The sequence below is a fragment of the Capra hircus genome, chromosome 14 (genome assembly GCF_001704415.2).
Source record: "Capra hircus breed San Clemente chromosome 14, ASM170441v1, whole genome shotgun sequence".
In the NCBI taxonomy this organism is placed as follows: domain Eukaryota; kingdom Metazoa; phylum Chordata; class Mammalia; order Artiodactyla; family Bovidae; genus Capra; species Capra hircus.
Genome location: NC_030821.1, coordinates 65,682,058 through 65,702,309, shown reverse-complemented (window position 1 = coordinate 65,702,309; position 20,252 = coordinate 65,682,058). Strand labels below are relative to the sequence as shown.

Sequence of the window (20,252 nt, the reverse complement as noted above, 5' to 3'; positions counted from 1 at the left end):
TAGGGCGCTCAGAGTGGGATAGGGGACGGTCCCTGCTCTCCACTCCCACCGCCCGGGGACCAGCCGCATCCCGGCCTCCTCCTCCTTCCTTTGCCACCCGGGGGACAGGTCTGACAGCAGACTCTTCAACAGTTCGAGGGCAGAGGGAGGAGTCCCTCCTCGCCATCCGCGCCTCGCGGCGGATCCCTTCCTCCGCCGAGGAGATCGAGGTCTAGGCAGTGAGAGAGGCCAGGAGGCTGCGCCCCGCTACCCGGCTCCGGGCTGCGCAGTGCCGGGTCGGCTCCCGCAAGGCAGCTCGGAACCGCGGGGCTCGACAGTGACAGCTCGGGGCAGGGAGGCGGGGAGCCTCCTTTCACCCCACCCCCGCTCCGCCGCGATCCAGACGCCGCCCGGGCCTAGTCCTCCCCGCACCTCGCCAGGCCGGGAGCTGCAGGGGGACTCGGCGCAGTTTCCCCGAGCGCCCGGCCTCGCGCTCGAGCCGCAGCAGCTGCGCCGTTTGCGTGCGGGAAGGGAGGCAGAGGGGCCCGGGGCGGAGGGGACAGTGGGAGCCTCGGCCCCGCAGCGCGGCTTCAGGTTTCCATCGGCGAGCAGTTGTGCAACAGCCAGAAGAGCTGGAGCCGCGGGCGCCTCGGAAAACAAGTCGAGCCTATAAACAAAGCCACGTGGCCTCCGGGCTGGGGGGGCCGGGCTAAGAGCAGGAGGCTCTTCCGGCAACAAAGAGCCGCGGCCGGCGGCCCATGATAAATACGGCGGCCCGGACCGCGGCGCGGCACTGCAGCGAGCCTCGCGCGCCCCGCGACCCTCCACCGTGCGTTCCGCGAGCGCCCGCACCTCGTTCCGCACCCCGATCCCGCAGCCTCTCCCTCACCGGCCCCCAAGCACCCCAAGCAGCCGCCCAGGGCAGGCGCGCCCCCGAGGCCGCCAGGCAGGTCCCCGTCCATCAGTCCGTCGCGTCCATCCGTCGCATCCCTCGGCGGTGCCATGCCATTCCTCGGGCAGGACTGGCGGTCGCCCGGGCAGAGCTGGGTGAAGACGGCGGATGGCTGGAAACGCTTCCTGGACGAGAAGAGCGGCAGCTTCGTGAGCGACCTCGGCAGGTGAGCGGGTCGCCACCAACTTCAGCTGCGGTGGACAGACCCGGGCTGGCCTCTCGGAGTGGGGGGCGGGTGAATGGGACGCAGACAGGCCGGAACAGGGTGAGGAGGGAGCCCCGGACCAGAAGGATGGAAGTGAATTATCCTGGGTTTCTGCAGAGATGTCGCCAGAGCACGGGTGTTTGGTTTCTCTTATTGTTCAAGGTCAGCGTCTCCAAGTGGGCACTTCTTACAGAATCCTGGTCCCTCTGAGAAACTGATCTTATCCCCAAATGCTAAAACTGAGACTCAACTTCAGGGGTCCACTGCCTTAAAGGACACCAGCGTCGTGCGATTTGCGTGGGGGGTGGGGGTGGGAGTGAACGCCGGCGAGTGGGCCGCATGACCTTCACCTGGGGGGGACCCTGGGGTGGACCCTGGGGTGGCGGGGCTCTGAGCACAAGTCTGAGGCAGGATTGGACACGGGTCCCGCCCGCCGCGCCTCCAGGCTCTTCCCACGCACAGACGACCACAGAGTGGGCAGGGAGGATGAGTAACCAGGAAGGGGCGACCAGATGGTCCCTGGGGCATCCGTGCTGGCGGAGAGTCGGTAAAGACCCGAGGAGGCAGAGCTGCGGAGGAGGGGAGGGAGGCGGGCTGAAAACCCAAGCCCTCGGCCTGTGGGAGGACAGAGTCTTTGCACCTGTTTCCTCAGTGGCCCTTTCGGTCGTTTTCTTTGTATAGTGAGTGCGCCCCCATTTCAAGTGATGCCCATCCCCTGCAGAAAGTCCGCCTGGCTTGGGTGAGCCTCTGGAGTCAAGTTCCACCTGAGCTGTCAGTGTGGTGGAAAATCTGAGTTTCCGAGGAGCCTGAAGCCCCACCCCCACCCCGTTTAACAACACAGAAGCAGCAACTAAGGAGTTAGACGGCCTGGAGTCTGTCAGCCCTCATCACCACAGTTGGCATCCACATCGCTGCCATTTGGCCCAGAGGGGATCAGTGCAGCCTGCTCACCCTTGGGTGACTTTACCCGTGGCCTTTGGTGAAAACCACTGCTCCCCACCCCCAGCCCTTACACTGACTTCAGTGGAGAATCCTGTACAAGGGCCAGCTTCCCACTCAGATTTACCAGTGGTTGTGTGGCCGAGCCCCTGGCACTCAATTTTACAGAAACTATCAAGGAAATATGGTTATTTCAGCGTCCTGACCTCCAGGGCCCTGCACCTGTTTGTGATTTGTGAAGCATCACTTTTTGTTTTCCAGTGGAAAAAAATAAAAGTAATTAATCTTGGGGGTCTGCCAGGGAAGACAAGAGCACATTGACCTTTACTTTAAAGATACTTGAGGTCGTCCCTAGGGAGTTTGGGAAGCACTCTAAAGAAGTCTTACTTATGGAAACTCAGAAAATTTACAGAAAAATAAAAAGACCAACTGCTGTCTCTAGACTCTTTTAGGGACTCTAGTTGCCTATTTGGCCTAAATTTTTCTCCCTGGACTAAAAGCTTCTTTTTTAGTATAGTAGAATGGAAGCTTCTTTCTTTCCTTTCTTCCTTCCTTCCTTCCTCCTTATTCCTAAGAAGTGAGGATCTAATGTTTTGGACTTCATTTTGAGGTGGCAGTTTGGATTCTTCCTAGGGAGGTGCAGCCATGGTCTGCTTAGCTGTGTCCCAGCAGCTCACGCATGTACAAGCGTAGGATGTTCCTTAGTGGGAGACAGACCAGTGGGTTCAGCAGGAGAGTTTCCAAATCAGAGGCTCTGCTTGGCATACACATTCACACTGAATCTGCTCTGGGAGATAAGCTGGTGTCACTCCTATTTAGAATAGCGGTGCCTCTCTCTCCATAGTAGGGGAGACCTGGAGACAGGTTTACCTTAACCACGAAAGTTTACCCTTAGCTTCCCACCTCTCTCTCGCCGTCTTGAACCTCCTTTCTTTCCTCCCTTTTCAGGCCATCTTAGCTAGAACTGCCAGCCTACCACCATCATCACAAATGGTGATCCATTTAGTGACCACTTGGGGCTCTTGGATGAGTCAGATTTGAGGACTCATTTGGTAGCTCCTAGCAAAGCAGCTGCCTGTTTGTTTGCAGAGTATTTTTTTCCTCCCAGCAATTGTAAACAATCCCTTCCCTACTTCACATGAGAAGTCTGCCAATTTCTTCAAAGCCGTTGGCCTTCTGAAACCCAGGTTTACAGGCTCAAATATCCCTCCTGTTTTCAGTCCTGGTGATGTTGCCCTGTGATGTCAGGTTTGGGTTGCCAGCCTGCCTACTCAGGTGAAGCTGAATGCCTCTCCTGTTAGGAGAAAACAAAAGGCAGGCCCTTTTGAAAGAGAGGGAAGGGGGGTGGATGTGCAACAGAGGCCTGCGAAAGAGGCCTCAGGCTCTTAGTCTGATTGCACCTCCCATTCTGTGAGCTGCCTGGACAAGAGTAGGGGGGGTGGGCAGCGGGGGGTGAGGGTGCCCTTGATGTGTTGCAGCCTGGGGACCATGGTGTTTTTTATGTGTGGACCACAGCTTCTCTGCCCAGAGCACCTTCTCTGGACCCTGCTGGCCATTCTCTCTGTGTCCCGGGCCCTGTCTTCTTCCAGAAGCAAAATGTTCCAAAACCCCATCACAGCTAAGTGCCCTGAACTGAGATCAAGGGAGGATTTCAGATAAGCTTCAAGGAGGCGCCATGTGAAAAAGTTGAAACTACCTAAGAGGAATGGCAAGTGTTACATTTGGGCAGATGAAGAAAATTCAAGGAAAGAGTTTAGCAGGAATTAGGGTGATCCAAGAAGGCTTCAAGGAACTGGTGGTTGAGCCACCTCGCAAGCAGTCCTGCTCACCAATAACCCCCAGCCCTGCCCCGCCCCACCCCCCAGATGAGTAATCTCAGCTCCCTGAGCCTGGGCCACTCTTCTGCAAGCCTGCAGTGGTGCCTCTGAAAACTCCAAAAGTACAGCTGAGGCTGAACCAGGAAGCAGGACGTTTACCCCAGTGCCCTGGATGCACAAATGAAAACAAGCAAATAAAATAGTGAATAAGCAAATAAAATAATGGTTAAGATTTTTATGAGCACTTACTGTGTGCAAGGCAGTGTTCTCAGAGCTTCATACACTAGGCTGTTTGTTTTGCCACAACAATGGGGTTCTCGCCCTGTGAGTCTGACAATTTGGGTATGTATTGGAGCAAATTAACCTAGAACTCTCATTGGCCTTAATCTACAACTAAGCCCTTAGGAGTAGGCCACAGCTTTCTCCAAATGGTCTATTACAAATGAAATGAGAAATAGGACTTCTTTTTTTTCTTCTTCCCTCCCTTTGTCTCTGCTGCCAAATGCACTTATTTTGAAATCTTTCATTTTTTCTAAAGTTGTCTTTAAGTATCTTGGTATGTGTGTGATGACAGTACAGGGCTGGAAGAGGTCTTTTTTTTCTTATTCTAGGCCTGTGCCTATAAAAATCAAGATTATTATTAGAACTGACTATAAAATAGCAAGTTACTGGTTACTATTGCATTTAATGAAGACAGCCTCTTTAAATGGTTTTGCTTATTAAAAAAAAAAAAAGTCGTGGTTCCTAAATGACGATGGCTTTTCTTGTTCAAAATTTCAGTTGTAATTTTCCATTGGCTTTGCATTTTCTTGAAATGGACATAATTGAACTCTCAAAATAGCCTCTAACTGAATATATTATTGCTTAAAAGAAAACACATAAGCAGGCAACACAAATAAACCCCGTAGTCCTTCCTTCCAGGCCCTACCTCTGATGTCCAAAACCTAAGTGAAAAGTGCAGGGTTTCTCTTTGGTTAAAGCTTCTCTACATTCTCCAGTGGGAGAGCGTCATCAATTATGTTAAATTCTTCTTAAACTAGCTTTGGAAATGAGTCACTTGGGCTTAAAGCAGGTTATTGTTATTTCTGTGAGGAAAGCAAATGCTCAAATTCCTTTGAGGAATGTTTTCAATTAGAAAAGAATAAGATGAAAGATAAATATTTAACATTGCTAAGGAATGGTCACAATCTATGGCCCAGGCTCCAAAAATGCTCTGCTAAACCTTAAATGTGTGATTGAGAATAAGACAGCTTCATTTTGTGGTGCTCTCTATGTGGAATTCAGGCTGTAGGTGTCTGCTCATGGTGCCAGTGTGTGTTTCCTTTAAAAATAAGTCTTCGTGTGATATTTTTACACAAAATGGCCTCAACTTTGTTTTCTAAAGCTGTTCTCAGCTTTGGTACATCATGGACCAGTCAAGTGACTTTCCATTTTCCTCCCTTCTCCTCAGCGTTGACAGAAATTTCTTAAATTAGCTCTAAGGACTCTGAATTCCGCTCTCCATTTCTTCTGCCCCTCTTATCCTGCTGAACTTGGCACTGGGCAGCTGGCTGTTCAGTGGTTTTGTGCCCCTAAAGCTGTGCAAGCAAATATACACTCACGTGTGATACAAGGCCAGGCCCAAAACATTCACCCTGGGCTCAGTAAGACTTAGTGTTCCCTAAGACGGGGCATTTCTACAGTAAACCCGCTGAAACCTCAAAGTATCCTGTATCCCGGGATGAGAAGGAGAGGGCTAATGATATTAGGAAGTTCAATAAATGGTATTAAGCTTGGCCTCCTGAGGGAAGATTAACAAATGACTGATTATCCATCAAGCCTATCCCTCTGGGTCCAGAAACACTGAGTATATTGTTGGTGCTGTCACGTGTAAGCATGTTAGCAAGATACTTATTGTACTTATTGAAGTACTGGAGAGATCATTGTATTGATAGTAATAGGATCCTGGACATTGTTTTTCAAGCCCTCTTTTCTCTTTTTCATAATACTCATAACATGGAGAAGTGCAGGTGTGCCTCATCTTATCCAACAGATGTTGGTCCAAACAAGATATAAATCAAATCATATTTTAAATTCAGCAAAAGAATTCAGAAAGTTAAAGGGCTCTAATATATGGTTGATGTAAGGAAAAAAAAAAAAACCTAGTTGATGTTTTACTGGTTGACATTATAAATCTTGCCTGAAAAAAATAAAAATCTTGCCTGGCATATGCATACCCCATGGGGGTTGGGAGGTAGGGGTAAGGGGATCTTTTCATTGTATCTTCTCAATATTTCTCCTGCATTTCTTCTGTGGAAACTCTTTGGAGATTTACTCTCAAGTCCCATTACATAATAGAACTCCATCAGCCCCCCAAAGACAGCTAAGCTTACTGAAGGCAACATGCCCCAACCCAAGTTGAAACTGTACATTGCTTAGTGACCTGTGAATTGGCTAGTTTTGTCTTTTCAGCCCTAATAGATATGTGAATTGTAAATTCAGCTTGTTTCATTTAGGATTCAAGGTCTTCACCTCACAACATGATGCCTAGTGTTAGTCAAGGAAAGATAGGAAACATAACTAACACTATACACTGAACACCTCCTAGAAATACAGTCTATAAGTCAGACTTCTGTAAATGTTTTAAAGACCTGAGGGGAGCATGCTAGTTAAAAGCAGCTTGGGATGGGGAGAGAGATGGGAGGAAGGTTCAAGAGGGAGGGGGCACATGTATACCTATGGCTGATTCATGTTGATGTTTGACAGAAAACAACAAAATTCTGTAAAGCAATTATCCTTCAACTAAAAATAAATAAAGGTCAAAGATATGGTATGTGAATCATATCTCCATAAAGCTATTTTTTAAGCAGCTTGAGGTAGATGATTTTTGCAAAATGAAAATATTGTATATTATAGTGATACCAGTAGCCCTTCCTCTTCCTCCCTCCCCATCCATTCATGATTTTTGCTTAAAATAATGTTGCTGTACCCTGGGTGGCTCTTAAAGAGTGCAGAACTATATATCTAATACAATGGCAAACACTGTTGGGCATTCAAAATGAGTAGAAGTCCCCATCCCCGTCTTCCAGAGAGATCTGACACTATTTTCTTCCTAAAAGAGGCAAGTTTGGGCCTGTGCAACCCCAATCACTTTTGAGTGATTATTTTATTGCTTTGTTTGAGGGGCACATATGATTGAGTTTTATAACTGCAGTGAGTTATTTATAGAAACAGCTCATGTTAAAGTGTAACTGTTACAGCTCATCCCCTCTGGTCTTGTTATTCCTAGTTACTGCAGCAAGGAAGTATACAATAAGGAGAATCTTTTCAACAGCCTGAACTATGACGTTGCAGCCAAGAAGAGAAAGAAGGACATGCTGAATAGCAAAACCAAAACTCAGTGTAAGCTGTTTGTTTTGAACTTAAGAAAGAAAGCTGTCTGTAGATCGTTTTGATTGGTTCTTGGGGTGGGGCGGGGGCTGTCGGCGGCGGTGGTGAGGGGCGGGAATCACACCTCACGTGGTTGGCACTGGTTTTCACATTGACTGTGTCGTTGACAGAGGTTACCGGGATCTTTGCACTCAGAAACCTGGTTGTGCATTTTATGAGTGAGATTAATGTATTCTTTATAGTTGTGTTTATAAGTCAGTTGCTAGTTGGGGTGTTTTTTCCCTGGCTTGTCACTTATATTTGACATAGTTTAGTTATTATTCAGTGATATGGTCAGCTGAACCACCAGTGTGTGCTTTCATCTGGAACTGGGTTTTGAGGCTTTGAATGTAAATTTTTTCCCCCTCTTTCCTTGTATAAATACTAGTAACAGTTCTAGATGCTGGATGTATGAACAGAGAGTCTAAATTTCTGTTAATAAGCAGGAATTACAGATCTTTGGTTGATTCCATCTGTACTGCTTGGCTTCTTCATGTTATCTGTTTTATTTCTACTGTTTAACTTGTCGGCTTGGCATTTAACACAAACTTGTACTTGGATATTAGATTTTTTTCTTTAATTTGGAGCTTTGGTATACTCGATCTGAGTATCAAAGACTTGAAATGCCTTCAACAAAGTAAATTATAACTCTGGTATTTATACACTGCAGAAATTAGGCTTTTACATCCCCTTAGACTGTCAGCAGAGTCTTTGTATTTTCTGTCGAAACTTGTTAACACTTTGGAATAAATGAAAAATAAATGCAAAATCTTGGGCATGTTGTAAATTTTAAAGCTATCAGGTTTTTTGTTTGTCTTTTTTAGATTTCCACCAGGAAAAATGGATCTATGTTCACAAAGGAAGCACTAAAGAGGTGAGCACTCATCTGTTTGTTAAGGAGAACGCTTAGTTTTATACCTGCCCTAGAATATAGGACTGTCCCCTTGGGTGTGGGTGGTGGTAGCTTGCAGCCCACTACCTAGCCAACCATCAGAGTTTCGGGCTGCAGAGATAGAGGCAAAAGTCACTAGGTGGACTCCGCAGTTGTTCAGTGAGATGATGACTGTAAAAGTGCTTTATGGAGATGAATATTCCCATCTCAAAAGTACTGTTATAAAGTTCCAGCCTTTCCCTCAGGGCAGTCCTTCCCTTTTGTTCTAACATCAGTTTTAGACTTCAACTCGGTTCATTTTAGCCCTGGAGGTCTACTTACTAAATACAGCAGACGTGTTTGTGCCTGCCTGTTGCAACACTAGACAAACAAGATGCAAAAGAGAACACGACGTTGTAATATCTAAATTTGCATGGCAGATTGATAGAATTTCTATCACTGTCAGGGACCTCGGAGAACTAGTTCCCTCTGTGATTTGAGGCCCTGAGAGGGAGACAGTGTTATACCCGAGACCACCCAGGTACCAGGAGTAGAGCTGGGGCTGTGAGTCAGGGGTTTCCACCCTCAGTGCCTTGTGCATTCACAGGGGAAAGACCAAAACTTCCTGGCTCCTTTGTGAAGCCTTAAAAACACTTCTGATGATCACAGTGAGAAAAGCCCTGAGACGTGAGGCAGGGTGGCAGACAGAGCTAACACACGCAGGGTTAATTCTCCCCCCAGAAGTATGTTCCTATGATCAACATATATCACATATCCATCTCCCAACTGTTCCTCAACAAGCAAGGGCATGTGGAGGACAAGGGCCCACAGGGTACACGTCATGACTTCAGTCACTGACTAAAGCAACTGCCTGCTGAACCACCCATCTTTGTGGTTCACGGGGGTGAGGGGTAGGGGGGTGGAGTTTCCCAGAAAGAGCTGATCATGGTGCAGGGAAGGAGCAGGTTACCTGAGACAGCCACCCAGCTAGTCGGCAGAGTCCCAGCAGATCATTCTAGAACTTGACCTCTGCACCCCCTGTTTTCACATTCAGCGCCATGGGTACTGCACTCTGGGGGAAGCTTTCAACAGGCTGGACTTCTCAACTGCCATTCTGGATTCCAGAAGATTTAACTACGTCGTACGGGTAAGTCTCTGTAGATTACCCAGATTCTCAAGTTGAAGTGTCTCTTTAGCTTGTCTTGAAGTAGACAAGCCACCCCCAGCCCTGCATGATAAGAATAAAATAACTTTTTAGGACCCTGGGCATCTTGAGGAAAGCAGAAAATGGACTCCTCAACTTCCCCCTCCCCAGATGGACTTCCGGTTCCGTATGGATCCTGTTAGGATGTCCCTGTGATTGGCACCCCCAGACAGGGACCGTCATAATCTCTCACGTGAGCCACAGGGCAGGCAGCATGGGCTCTGGCAGCAACATTAGCCAGAGAGAATTTAGCAGAAAACAAGTTGTAAAGCACCTTGGGTTGTTTTAAAAATTTTATGCCCCTCTGGTCGTTCTCACTGGCCTTCCTCCTTGCCAAGCTTTAGCTGACTCTGGGTGAACTTAAGACATTTTTGGTTTAAGCCTCAAAGCTGGGTGTTCAGGCATGTTGAAACCTTGTTTCCCTGACTCCCTTCTTCCACCCCTCCACCGCCACGTGAGGACAATATTCAGTCCCAGGTTCACTGCAAGCCTGAAACTACCTGCTTGGGTCAGTTGCTTCCTATTTTAAACCCTGCATTGGGGAAAAAAAAAATATTGAGCTTTAGCAAAATATTAATGATGAAGGTAGTAAAACAAGTTAAGCCTAACCATGACCTTCAAGTCACTGATTCTTTTTAATTGCTCGGTGGCTGCTTTTCCCCCTAAGCTCCCTTGCGTGTTGTTGTCAGCGGTTCCATCCAGGAGGTAGCAGCTGTTTGGGTTTTAGGATCAGAAGTAGGAGGCAGTTTACCCGCTATGGGTGTTGGTCAGTCGGGTTTTTATTTTCTTTTTCCTGGGTTGCTGTGCGTCTCAGTGCCATGTCAATGAGTCAGATGATTGCAGAGGCCCATCCAGAGCGATGACATTCAAGCCCCCTTGAGGCCTGGATCGTTCACCTGTCATCTGGGCAGATACAGGCCTGGCTGTCCCAACTGACCTGATTTTAAAACACACACACACACACAAACCCAGGCCTCTTGTAGGTTAGAAGCTCTAAGCTGAGCCCATAATCAGATCTGTCTGCTCTTCAGATGAACCCTTATTCCAGACCAAAAGGGATAACAATCAGAGACCTTCCTGATGAAATGTTCATGTCATTCAGTGTGACTCTGCTGACTCTGGGAGGTCATTTCGGCCCACAACTCAGTGCAGGCTGGTTGGAGTCAGGCCCAGGAAGACCTGGAACTTGTCGCTAGGAAAGTGAATAGTTTCCAGTCTCCCAGATCTGATGTCTTGATCCCAAACTGATTAGCATATGGTTAATTTTTAGATGGTTCTCCTTTCTACCTGTTCTCCTCTCCCCAAGAAATAAGATAAAGCACAGGAACAAAGGAGTTGAATTGTGGAGATCTATTTCAAGCAATTGTGTGCACTAATACCTCTTGGCCTTCCATTAACCGTGTAAAGTGTGGGTACTTTTATTCTCTGTTTACATAAATAGAGAGGTATAGAGAAGCAAAATAACCTGTCCAAGGTCACAAAGCTGCATAAGCAAAGATACCCAAATCTGAAACCAGCAGTTAAAGTCCGCACTCTTAAGCTGCTACAAGGAGGAGCTCCATATAAGCGAAGGACTGAAAGTAAAATGGCCTGCTGTCAGATCTCAGCTCCACTGCTTTCGCATTGTTTCACCCTCACACTCCCAAGTGTAAGAAGGGCTTAGAATAACCTAACTTCACAGAGTAGCTGTTAAACTCAGTAATGTACATGGAAATTTTCTGCAGACTGGAATATGTTAGTCAAAGTCAGCTACTAATATTTGTTATTACCTACCTATCAAAATTACTGTTTATAAGAGTCAACTAATTGATCACACAAGGCAATTTTATTTCTGGGAATTCAGTTAATATTTTTGATTATAATGACAAGATTTTATAATTGGTAAGCTTTTCCAGACTTAATTTTTAGACTAGTTGACTATTAAATCTTCTTTGTTTATTCTCCCTTGAAAGACCTTTGCAGTTTGGTTGATTAAAAAAATGTTTTTCTACTTAAAAAAAATACCTGGAGAATCATGTCCTTTGCTCTTGATTAAAACTCAGCATGAAGAACTTGTGTCTAACAGTATGAGCACAATCTCCTAATCTTTAACTTAAAGAAACTGTTGAATGCTTTCTGTTATTAGGTTCAGAAAGAGGGGGAAAATATCTATTTTGAAAAGAATAATCTTTTTTTCCTCTTCACTGTTAGAGTCCTCTGTAATTTGAGAAATGTTATTTTTATAAAGAGCTTAAACATTTTAATGATAGGCACCACATTTTGAGGGTTTTCTTCTAAGGAACTTAAGACACTTAAGTTGTTCTCAAATAGTCTTCTTATCCTTAAAGCAACTTTGCAGAGTAGCTTGCCAGTGTTTTATCCTCATCTTACTGCTTTGGCCTAATGATTTCTTAATACTACAATGATTCCTCAGTACCAGAAGAATCAACTTTGAAGCCTTCAAATTTGTTTAACCTCTTTAAAGACAAAGTACATTTTTAAAAATGTATCATGTTCATACTAGCTATCAATCTCCGTAAAAGAGACAGGCGGAGAGAATGAAAAAGATGGCCAACACTCCTATCTCAATGTTATGATTTTTATCAGATAGCATGAAAATTTTGTGGAACTTTTAGAATCAGAAAGTTGATGATAAATTGGAGGGTTTTTATGTAACGTTTGTACCTTTGTTTAATTGGCTTTAGGCTACACTCATTGCCTCTACCCACTTCTCTCCATACCACCAATGGCTTAAACACAGTTTTAACTGTGGTTTTTAAAGATGATTTGAAATCTCTAAAAGCAGCAACTTACCCACTTATGAAAGGTCACTTGTGCATGGGGATGACCCAGAGAGATGTTGTGGGGAGGGAGGTGGGAGGGGGGTTCATGTTTGGGAACGCATGTAAGAATTAAAGATTTTAAAATTTAAAAAATTAAAAAAAAAAACCAAAAATGGGTTTACACCATGCCTCAAGACCAACACATTTTGGAAATTCCCCTGGGGAGCCGGTAAAGATTCCAGGAGATGGGCCAGTGGTGGGGTTAGAACTGTAACCAGGCAAACACAAGTGCTGACTAACCCATCCAGGGCACAGAGAGGCCAGCAAAGTAGGTCTCCAGAAGACGCACAGTTGCACATTAGAATCACCTGTGAAACTTTTTTCTTTAGAAAGCCCACCTCTAGCACATTCGAGTTCATCAGCTGAAGGTGGTACCCTGGCATTGCTACTTAAGTTTATCCACCAGTTGATGCTAGTGTGTTTTCAAGTTTGCCAACCAGCCCAGAAACCACTTGGAAGCCCAGCTTATATTTTGCATAATAAGTTTTTAAACAAGGCACACTGAGGCATGAGTGCAAGAGAGGACTTTAACACTTTAATGCCAGAATGATTTTTGGTCCTCCCAGCTCTCTCTATGGCATGAGAATGTGGCCAAGTACCTGGTAACTCTAGATGCTGCCTTTAGACCAGAGAGAACCTTGAGTAGCAATTTCCTGACCTTGATGAAGGGGATTCCCACGTTGCAGTGGCGCTAGTGGTAAAGAACCCACCTGACAACACAGGAGACATAAGAAATGCAGGTTCAGTCCCTGGGTTGGAAAGATCCCCTGGAGGAGGCATGGCAACCCATGCCAGTATTCTTGCCTGGAGGATCCCATGGACAGAGGGGCCTGGCAGGCTACAGTCCATAGGGACGCACAGAGTAGGACACAACTGAAGCAATTTAGCATGCACACACACGTGACCTTAATGAATTGACCCTGGTGTGCAACAGTTGGGGAAGGACAAACAAAAAGTTTGCAACCGCACTCTCTGTTCCTCTGCCACAGAGAACATCCACAACCTGAACCGATGCACATTTTTTTTTTTTTCTGCATTACAGCCCTAAGTCCATTTGAATGTTTCCAGCAAGTTACTGACTTCTTACCACCCCCTAAAAATCTTTTTCCAAAAACATGTTTTAGTTTAAGTTGACTGGCGGTTTGGCAAACAAAAGTCTGAAATATGGCACGATGATGACTCAAATTTAAACCCAATGCCTTCAATTAAAGGGCATGCTGTTGCCAAGCCCCTGGTGGGTCATGATGTGTGCGGGCAGCTGGGCCCTGCACCAGGTCCCTCTGCCCAAGTGACCTTGGATTAATCTGGTGGTGCACAGCCTTCCTTTGCTTAAAGTTCGAGTCCTGCCCCCGGGTCTTAAAACTGGTGGTATCTTTTTCCTTCGAGACTGAGAAACAGAGATGGAGGGAAGGAGGCCAGCCCTCCCAATGGCAACAAAATCAAAGGAGCAGAGCCCTAAGCCCATTTGAAAATGATGGCAGAAGTGGTTGGGAACTGGGAGAATCCACTGTAGGGTATTAGCAGTGAGGGTCCCGAGCTAGGCTTACAGTGAATGCTGATTAGGGTGCTGGCGATTTTACCAAGCAGTGCTGCATCTCAGAATTCCTAGCTTTCTCAGTCGTCCTAAGCATGTAGGCAAGGAGATCGTGCAATTTCTAGGTGCCCTCAGAAGTGGGGGACACTCACAGACCTTGAGGGTATGACCACGGAATTGGAGGAGTATATGCAGAAGTAGGGGGCTACCTGAAGAAATGGGGGTGCCCACACAATGACAAAAGTAACAGAGTATACTTGCAGAAGTAGGGGGTACCCACCGAAGTGGGGGCACCCCCGAAATGGAGGAAGGCTGAAAGACCAGAACAGTGGTGTTTTTGACCATGGACACCTGACAGTGCATTAATAATTTAAGCACATATTCTCCATATATATTCATAAATTCATTTGTAAATCATATACAGATGCATGCGTGCGTGCTCAGTTGCTTCAGTCATGTCCAATTCTTTGCTCCCCTGTGGACTGTAGCCCACCAAGCTCCTCTGTTCATGGGATTCTCCTGGCACTGGAGTGGATTGCCATGCCTTCCTCCTGGGGATTTTCCCAGCCCAGGAAGTGAACCCATGTCTCCTGCATCTCCTGCATTGCAGGTGGACTCTTTATCCACTGAGCCACCTGGGAAGCCCCATATGCCTCTAAAAGGTGCTAATAATGGTGACTACTGTCCTGCTGCTACAAAATTAAACTGAATTTAATCCCTTGAAATGCCTTTGAACAGTACATCCATTGTTGCTGTAACTATTGTCATCTTTAGGGTGGTAATTAGGCATTAGAAAATATATGAAAATAGAAATTAAAGATGAAATAAAATATAGAGATTGACTTTTTTCTGATTTTCCTACCTGATTTTCTTTCACATCCCACTTTGGAGATGGAGAAACACTGGAGGCGGATTCTTGGAAGAGGTTGAACCTGAGAGTCTCCTTCCTTGAAGGAAGGCCAGGATTTGGCCAGGTGGAGAGACAGTAGAAGGCTTTGCAGAGACAAGTGGCATGAGCCCCAAACTGGAGATGGAAAAAAGAGAAATAGAGAGCAATGGTGGGCCGGGGGCCGAGGGCCGTGTGACAGTGAACCTGGTACAAGCGGTAAAGAGGCTGCGTAGACAGGGAGCCTGATTTCAGCAGGCTCATTGTGGCAGACAGAGCTGCTCAGATCGATGCAACAGGGAACAGAGCATCACTCTAAGTTCAGAATTTTCTGGGATGGATAGAAGACAGAGAGGCAAGTTGCTCTCGGCTGAGAATACAATTGATTTGTATAAACTTGGCCCTCAGTTAGAGAGATGTTTCACTTGCAAATAATATTTACCCAATCTTGACATGCCTGGAGATTATTAATGTAGCCAAAATGCTCCCTCTTCCAACCTGTCAGTGTTCAGGCTCAAAGTCAGGACAAAACTTTCCAGGTTCTAATCTAGGTTGTCTATTGAATAAATAAGGGTCTTGGAAGTACACAGAGGCACTGCCGAATATAACCAAAGGTTTATTGCAGAAGACATAATTTTCCTGTGGGCACCTAGCTTGGGTACTGAGCATGGGAGAAACGGCAGGGGCTTCTCCAAGCTTCTTAAAGTTTTTTCTTACCTTTGAGAATCCTTTGGCATGTTTTCTAACCAGACATTTATGTCTTTTAAACCTCAGAGTCTACTGTCGTAGGAAAAGGAGGAATTTAGGGATGAACTACATTTTTAACAATATTCTATGCAAGACAGAGTATGTTTGGGTATGCATGCTGCGTGGCTAACCTCGAACCAATAAGGCGAGTAGCTGCTCTTTCTGTTTGTGCCTGGTGCCTGGTGTTCCTTTAAATCTCAGCCGCTTGCCTTCCTGGAAAGTGTTAATGATGTGTTTGCATTAAAGTAATGTATCCGTCTGGGAACAGACCCCATATGAATACCAGCCTGACAGTCCATACCATCTACTGTTGATTATGTCATTTGGCCCCCCTGAGCCACCTCTTCTAAAGCAGGAGGGAATATGCATAAACTGCTATCCAGGCCCCCTCTAGCTATACTACTCCTTGAGTCTAAAAGACAGATGTGTTAAATATATATGTATAGTTGAGTGCCTGCCATGTGCCAGGTTGGGGTAGTTGTTGTTGTTCAGTCACTGAGTTGTGTCCAACTCCCTGCGACCCAGTAACTATAGCACCCCAGGCTTCCCTGTCCTTCACTATCTCCATGTGTTTGCTCAAACTCATGTCCATTAAGTCAGTGATGCCATCCAACCGTCTCATCCTCTGGAGCCCCCTTCTCCTTTTGCCCTCAATCCTTCCTAGCATCAGGGTCTTTTCCAATGAGTCAACTCTTTGTTATCAGGTGGCAAAGTATTGGAACTTCAGCATCAGTCCTTCCAATGAATATTCAGGGTTGATTTTCTTTAGGATTGACTGGTTTGATCTCCTTGCCATCCAAGGGACACTCAAGAGTCTTCTCCAGCAGGTTGGGATAGAGTGGTAAACAAAACAACCCTTTCTGTCTTGAGGTTTCTATTCCAATTAGACTGTCAGCAAGCGAGTAAACAAGATCATTTCAGACATGTACAAATGAAATGATGAAGAACAATGAAACCCTAGTAAGATCTAGGACAGTCCCGAAAGGGCTCTCTGAGCTCTCAGCAGGCAACATTGAAACCGAGACCTGAATGGAGCTGCCCATGAAGATGTGCCCAGGACAAAGCCTGGGAGGTGGCAATGAGCTAGAAGGTGGTTCAGGGAACCAGAGGCAGGCTGTGGAGCCAGAGCGGAGTGAGCTGGGGAAGGACTGGGCACAATGAGGCTGGACAAGGAGTGAAGACCAGGTCAGGGAGGACCTAGCCAGTCATGGTCAGGAGGCTGAATTTTTTTCTAAGGGCTAAGGGAAGGCATTTGAGGGTTTCAAGCAGAGAAGTGACTCGAGCAAGTTTATTTTTTAAAGTCTGAATGCTAAAAAAAAAAAGTCTGAATGCTGTGATGAACTGAACGGAAGAGACGATAGAAACCTACTTTTTCTGCAGGCAAAGTAAGATATGAGGGCAGTCTCTTTTCTGCCCATTCATCTTCCACACACCCCTTCAAGCTGTGGTTGGCATCCATTCCGAGATTGGCTGTAGGATGTTGCTTGCAACTAGATTTTTCTTCTCAGTGTGTCTAAGAGTAGCATGAGTCAAACCAAAGGGCAGGATGTGGTTTCGGCACGCAGTGACCACCAGCCCTTCCTCCGGGAGCCCAGAACCGGTCCTGTTACTCCACAGCTAGTCACTGAGGATCCTACTGGATCCCCAGGCAGCCCAGCAGTAATGATACCCTGGAATTAGAACCCTCTTCTCACCCCCACCCTGCCCCCGCCTCTTTAAACACAGCCACAAATTACTGGCACCTGGACTAAAATTTGCCCAGCAGAAAACAAACAGCCATTTGCAAATAGTCCGTTTTCCTCTGCTTTTTCTCTTGTGGCCAGAGGCAAAGAATCTAACTGGCTAAGTCATCTTGGTAAATAAATTGCTAGATACAGCTCTACACCCCTAGGCACACGCTCCCTTGACACAAGTAAAATTAATCAATTCTGTCCTCCTTGCTACTAGTTTCATACAGTACTGGTTCTGGATCTGTAGAATTATACTGATGTGGAAAGCAGACCTACGTGATTTACCTAAAGCTATTGGCTTCCCTGATAGCTCAGTTGGTCAAGAATCTACCTGCGATGCAGGAGACCCCGGTTTGATTCCTGGGTCGGGAAGATCCACTGGGGAAGGGATAGGATACCCACTCCAGTATTCTTGGGCTTCCCTTGTGGCTCAGCTGGTAAAGAATCTGCCAGCAATGTGGGAGACCTGGGTTTGATCCCTGGGTTGGGAAGATCTCCTGGAGAAGGGAAGGGCTACCCACTCCATTATTCTTGCCTGGAGAATTCCATGGCCTGTATAGCCCATGGGGTCAGAAAGAGTCAGACACAACTGGGAAACTTTCACACACACACATTGCCTCATCACGACTGAGCAACTAACACACATACAAATGTGTTGTTTGGAGAAGGGCGTGGCAACCCACTCCAGTATTCTTGCCTGGAGAATCACATGGATGGAGGAGCCTGGTGGGCTACTGTCCATGAGGTCACAAAGAGTCAGACATGACAAAGCAACTCACACACACACACACACACACACACACACACACACACACACACAAACATGTTATTAACCCTTTCTGGATATTATTTCTTCCTTAATGTTACAAGCTGATTACCTATCACAGGGTAATATTGATATAAGGTTTTCAGACTGTTTCCTAGAACATAGCAATACATGATATTACTACTATTTTTAAAGTTTGGCCCTAGATGCAATTTTGATTAGCCTTGAGAAACTGAAGTCCTTAAACTATCAGAAAAGCCTGTTCTCAGGACTTCCCTGGCGGTCCAATGGTTAAGACTCAGTGCTTCCACTGCAAGAGGCACAGATTCAGTCCCTTGTCGGGGAACTAAGATCCCACGTGACACCTGGCATAGCCAAAAAGTTAAAATAAATAAATAAATATGTTCTCTGTTAGACATATCTGGGCCCAAGTCCTGGCTCCTCCACTTGCTACAGCTGTATGTCTTCAGATGAGGCCACAGTCCTCTTTTGACTAGTGGAGAACCCACTTCATTGGGTTGCCGTTGAAGGTGAAATAAGATCACACATGTAAAGTACTGAGCACAGTCACTGGCATTTGGCAACCACCAGTTAGTGTTAACAAAATGAGACTTCACGGTAGATGCAACTATGTGAGTCACAGAATGTATCAACATTAACTTTTATCATCAGACAAGAAGCTATTAAATGTATCAGAACTATAATAAAAATGACAGAAAGGAATATGAGAATTTGAAAGAATTTAAGCATTTGGTTGACAATATATAAAGTTGAAATACAACGATTCTAAAGGTCTTTAAACCAGCCCTACTTTACCCTACTAATTCACTATGCCTTCCCTGGCAATAATTTTACCTAGTAATATTCTCTGTGCTATGATAAAAAACAAATATAATTTATTGAGTATATTTTTGGTATCAGGCACTGTTCTATGTGCTTTATGGATGCATTTAATCTTCACAACAATTCTAAAGTAGGTACTATTACCATGTACATTTTAAGCTAGGGAAACAGAGGCTGGCAGTTTGGCTCTGCCCTCACTCTTGAACTGTGATAAATATATATATCAAATTCTATACTCTATCAGAAATTGACAGACTGTAGCCCAAGAGCTGAATCTGCCCCCCATGTGTTTTTATAAATAAAGTTTTATTGGAACACAGCCACACCTGTTCATTTATATACTGTCCAGGGCTGCTTTTGTACTACCATTGCTGAGGTAAGTAGTTGCAATAGAGACTTTATGGCTTTCAAAGGCAAAAATATTTACTATCTAGCCCTTTACAGAAAAAGCTTTATGGAAATGATAACCCTTGATAATCAACTTTAAACTTCACGAAAAGATTGGGATTTGGAAGGGAAAGAAAGAATACCTTATTGCAACGATGCCCTGTATTTGGTTTCTATATACTGATCTCATTTAATTCTCATTACAACCTGTGAAGTAGGTAGTCTTTGTTTTAAGTTGCTTATTTGTTTTTGGCTGCACTGGGTCTTTGTTGCTGCATACAAGCTTTCTCCAGTTGCGGAAAGTGGGGCTGCTCTCTAGTTGCAGTGTGCAGGCTTCTCACTGCGGTGGCTTCTCTTGTTGCAGAGCACAGACCCCAGGCTCCGGGGCTTCAGTAGTTGGGGCACATGGGCTTAGTTGCTCTGAGGCATGTGGGATCTTCCTGAACCAGGGATCGAACCCGTGTCCCCTACATTGGCAGGCAGATTTTTAACCGCTGGGCCACCAGGGAAGTCCCAGGCAGTCTTTTTTTTTTTTTTTTTTTTTTAATGTCCACTTCAGAAATGAAGAAACTGAGGTTCTAGAAGGGAAAATGACTTACATCACAGACTGGATGGTAACCCCCCTGAGTCTAGGGATCGTGTGTCTTAATCCATGTCACCTACCACAACACTAGAACAGAATTGACCTGCAGAAAACACTTGCTAAGTGATTGACAGCTGCAAAGGTCACCCAGCTAGAGCATCCAGTCTCCTCCTGTTCCAGGGTTCTCTCGTGACCCCGAGGCTGCCTGGCAGTGAAGGGAAGGACTTTCTTTTGACACAGGAATAAACAGAGGGTGGTTGACATGCTATTCTTCTGCCAATTGACTGATTTTTGCTGGTCTATCTTGCTGCTCTTCCTTAGTCAACGATCATCTCAGTCAGGCCAAAGGGTTTTTCTTGTTTCCCCTTAAATGCACAGTCATAGCCTTGAGAATTTTTGTGTTCTTGGGATTGGTGCAATTTTAGACAAGATTGAAGCTGACGCCCTCGTGAGATGGCAGTCACATGGAATGGGGTTTTTGGATGGATTTCAGGCAGAGTTCTGCCTACCCTCCTCCTGCCCCACCTCCTACCCCGTGATGAGTCATGGCTCACAGCCGACTGCCCTTCCCAGAGCCAC

General features: G+C 45.8%; 1 protein-coding gene across 1 annotated transcript in view; it reads left to right on the top strand.

Annotated features, from left to right (window-relative positions):
• Window positions 718-20,252, top strand: part of FBXO32 (F-box protein 32) — a 37,223-nt gene continuing 17,688 nt past the window's right edge. The window contains exons 1-4 of the mRNA XM_005688865.3: window positions 718-1,097; window positions 7,161-7,273; window positions 8,125-8,174; window positions 9,226-9,318. Coding sequence (XP_005688922.2) covers window positions 982-1,097; window positions 7,161-7,273; window positions 8,125-8,174; window positions 9,226-9,318 — 372 coding nt within the window. The 5' untranslated portion in view covers window positions 718-981. The remainder of the gene's footprint in view (window positions 1,098-7,160; window positions 7,274-8,124; window positions 8,175-9,225; window positions 9,319-20,252) is intronic.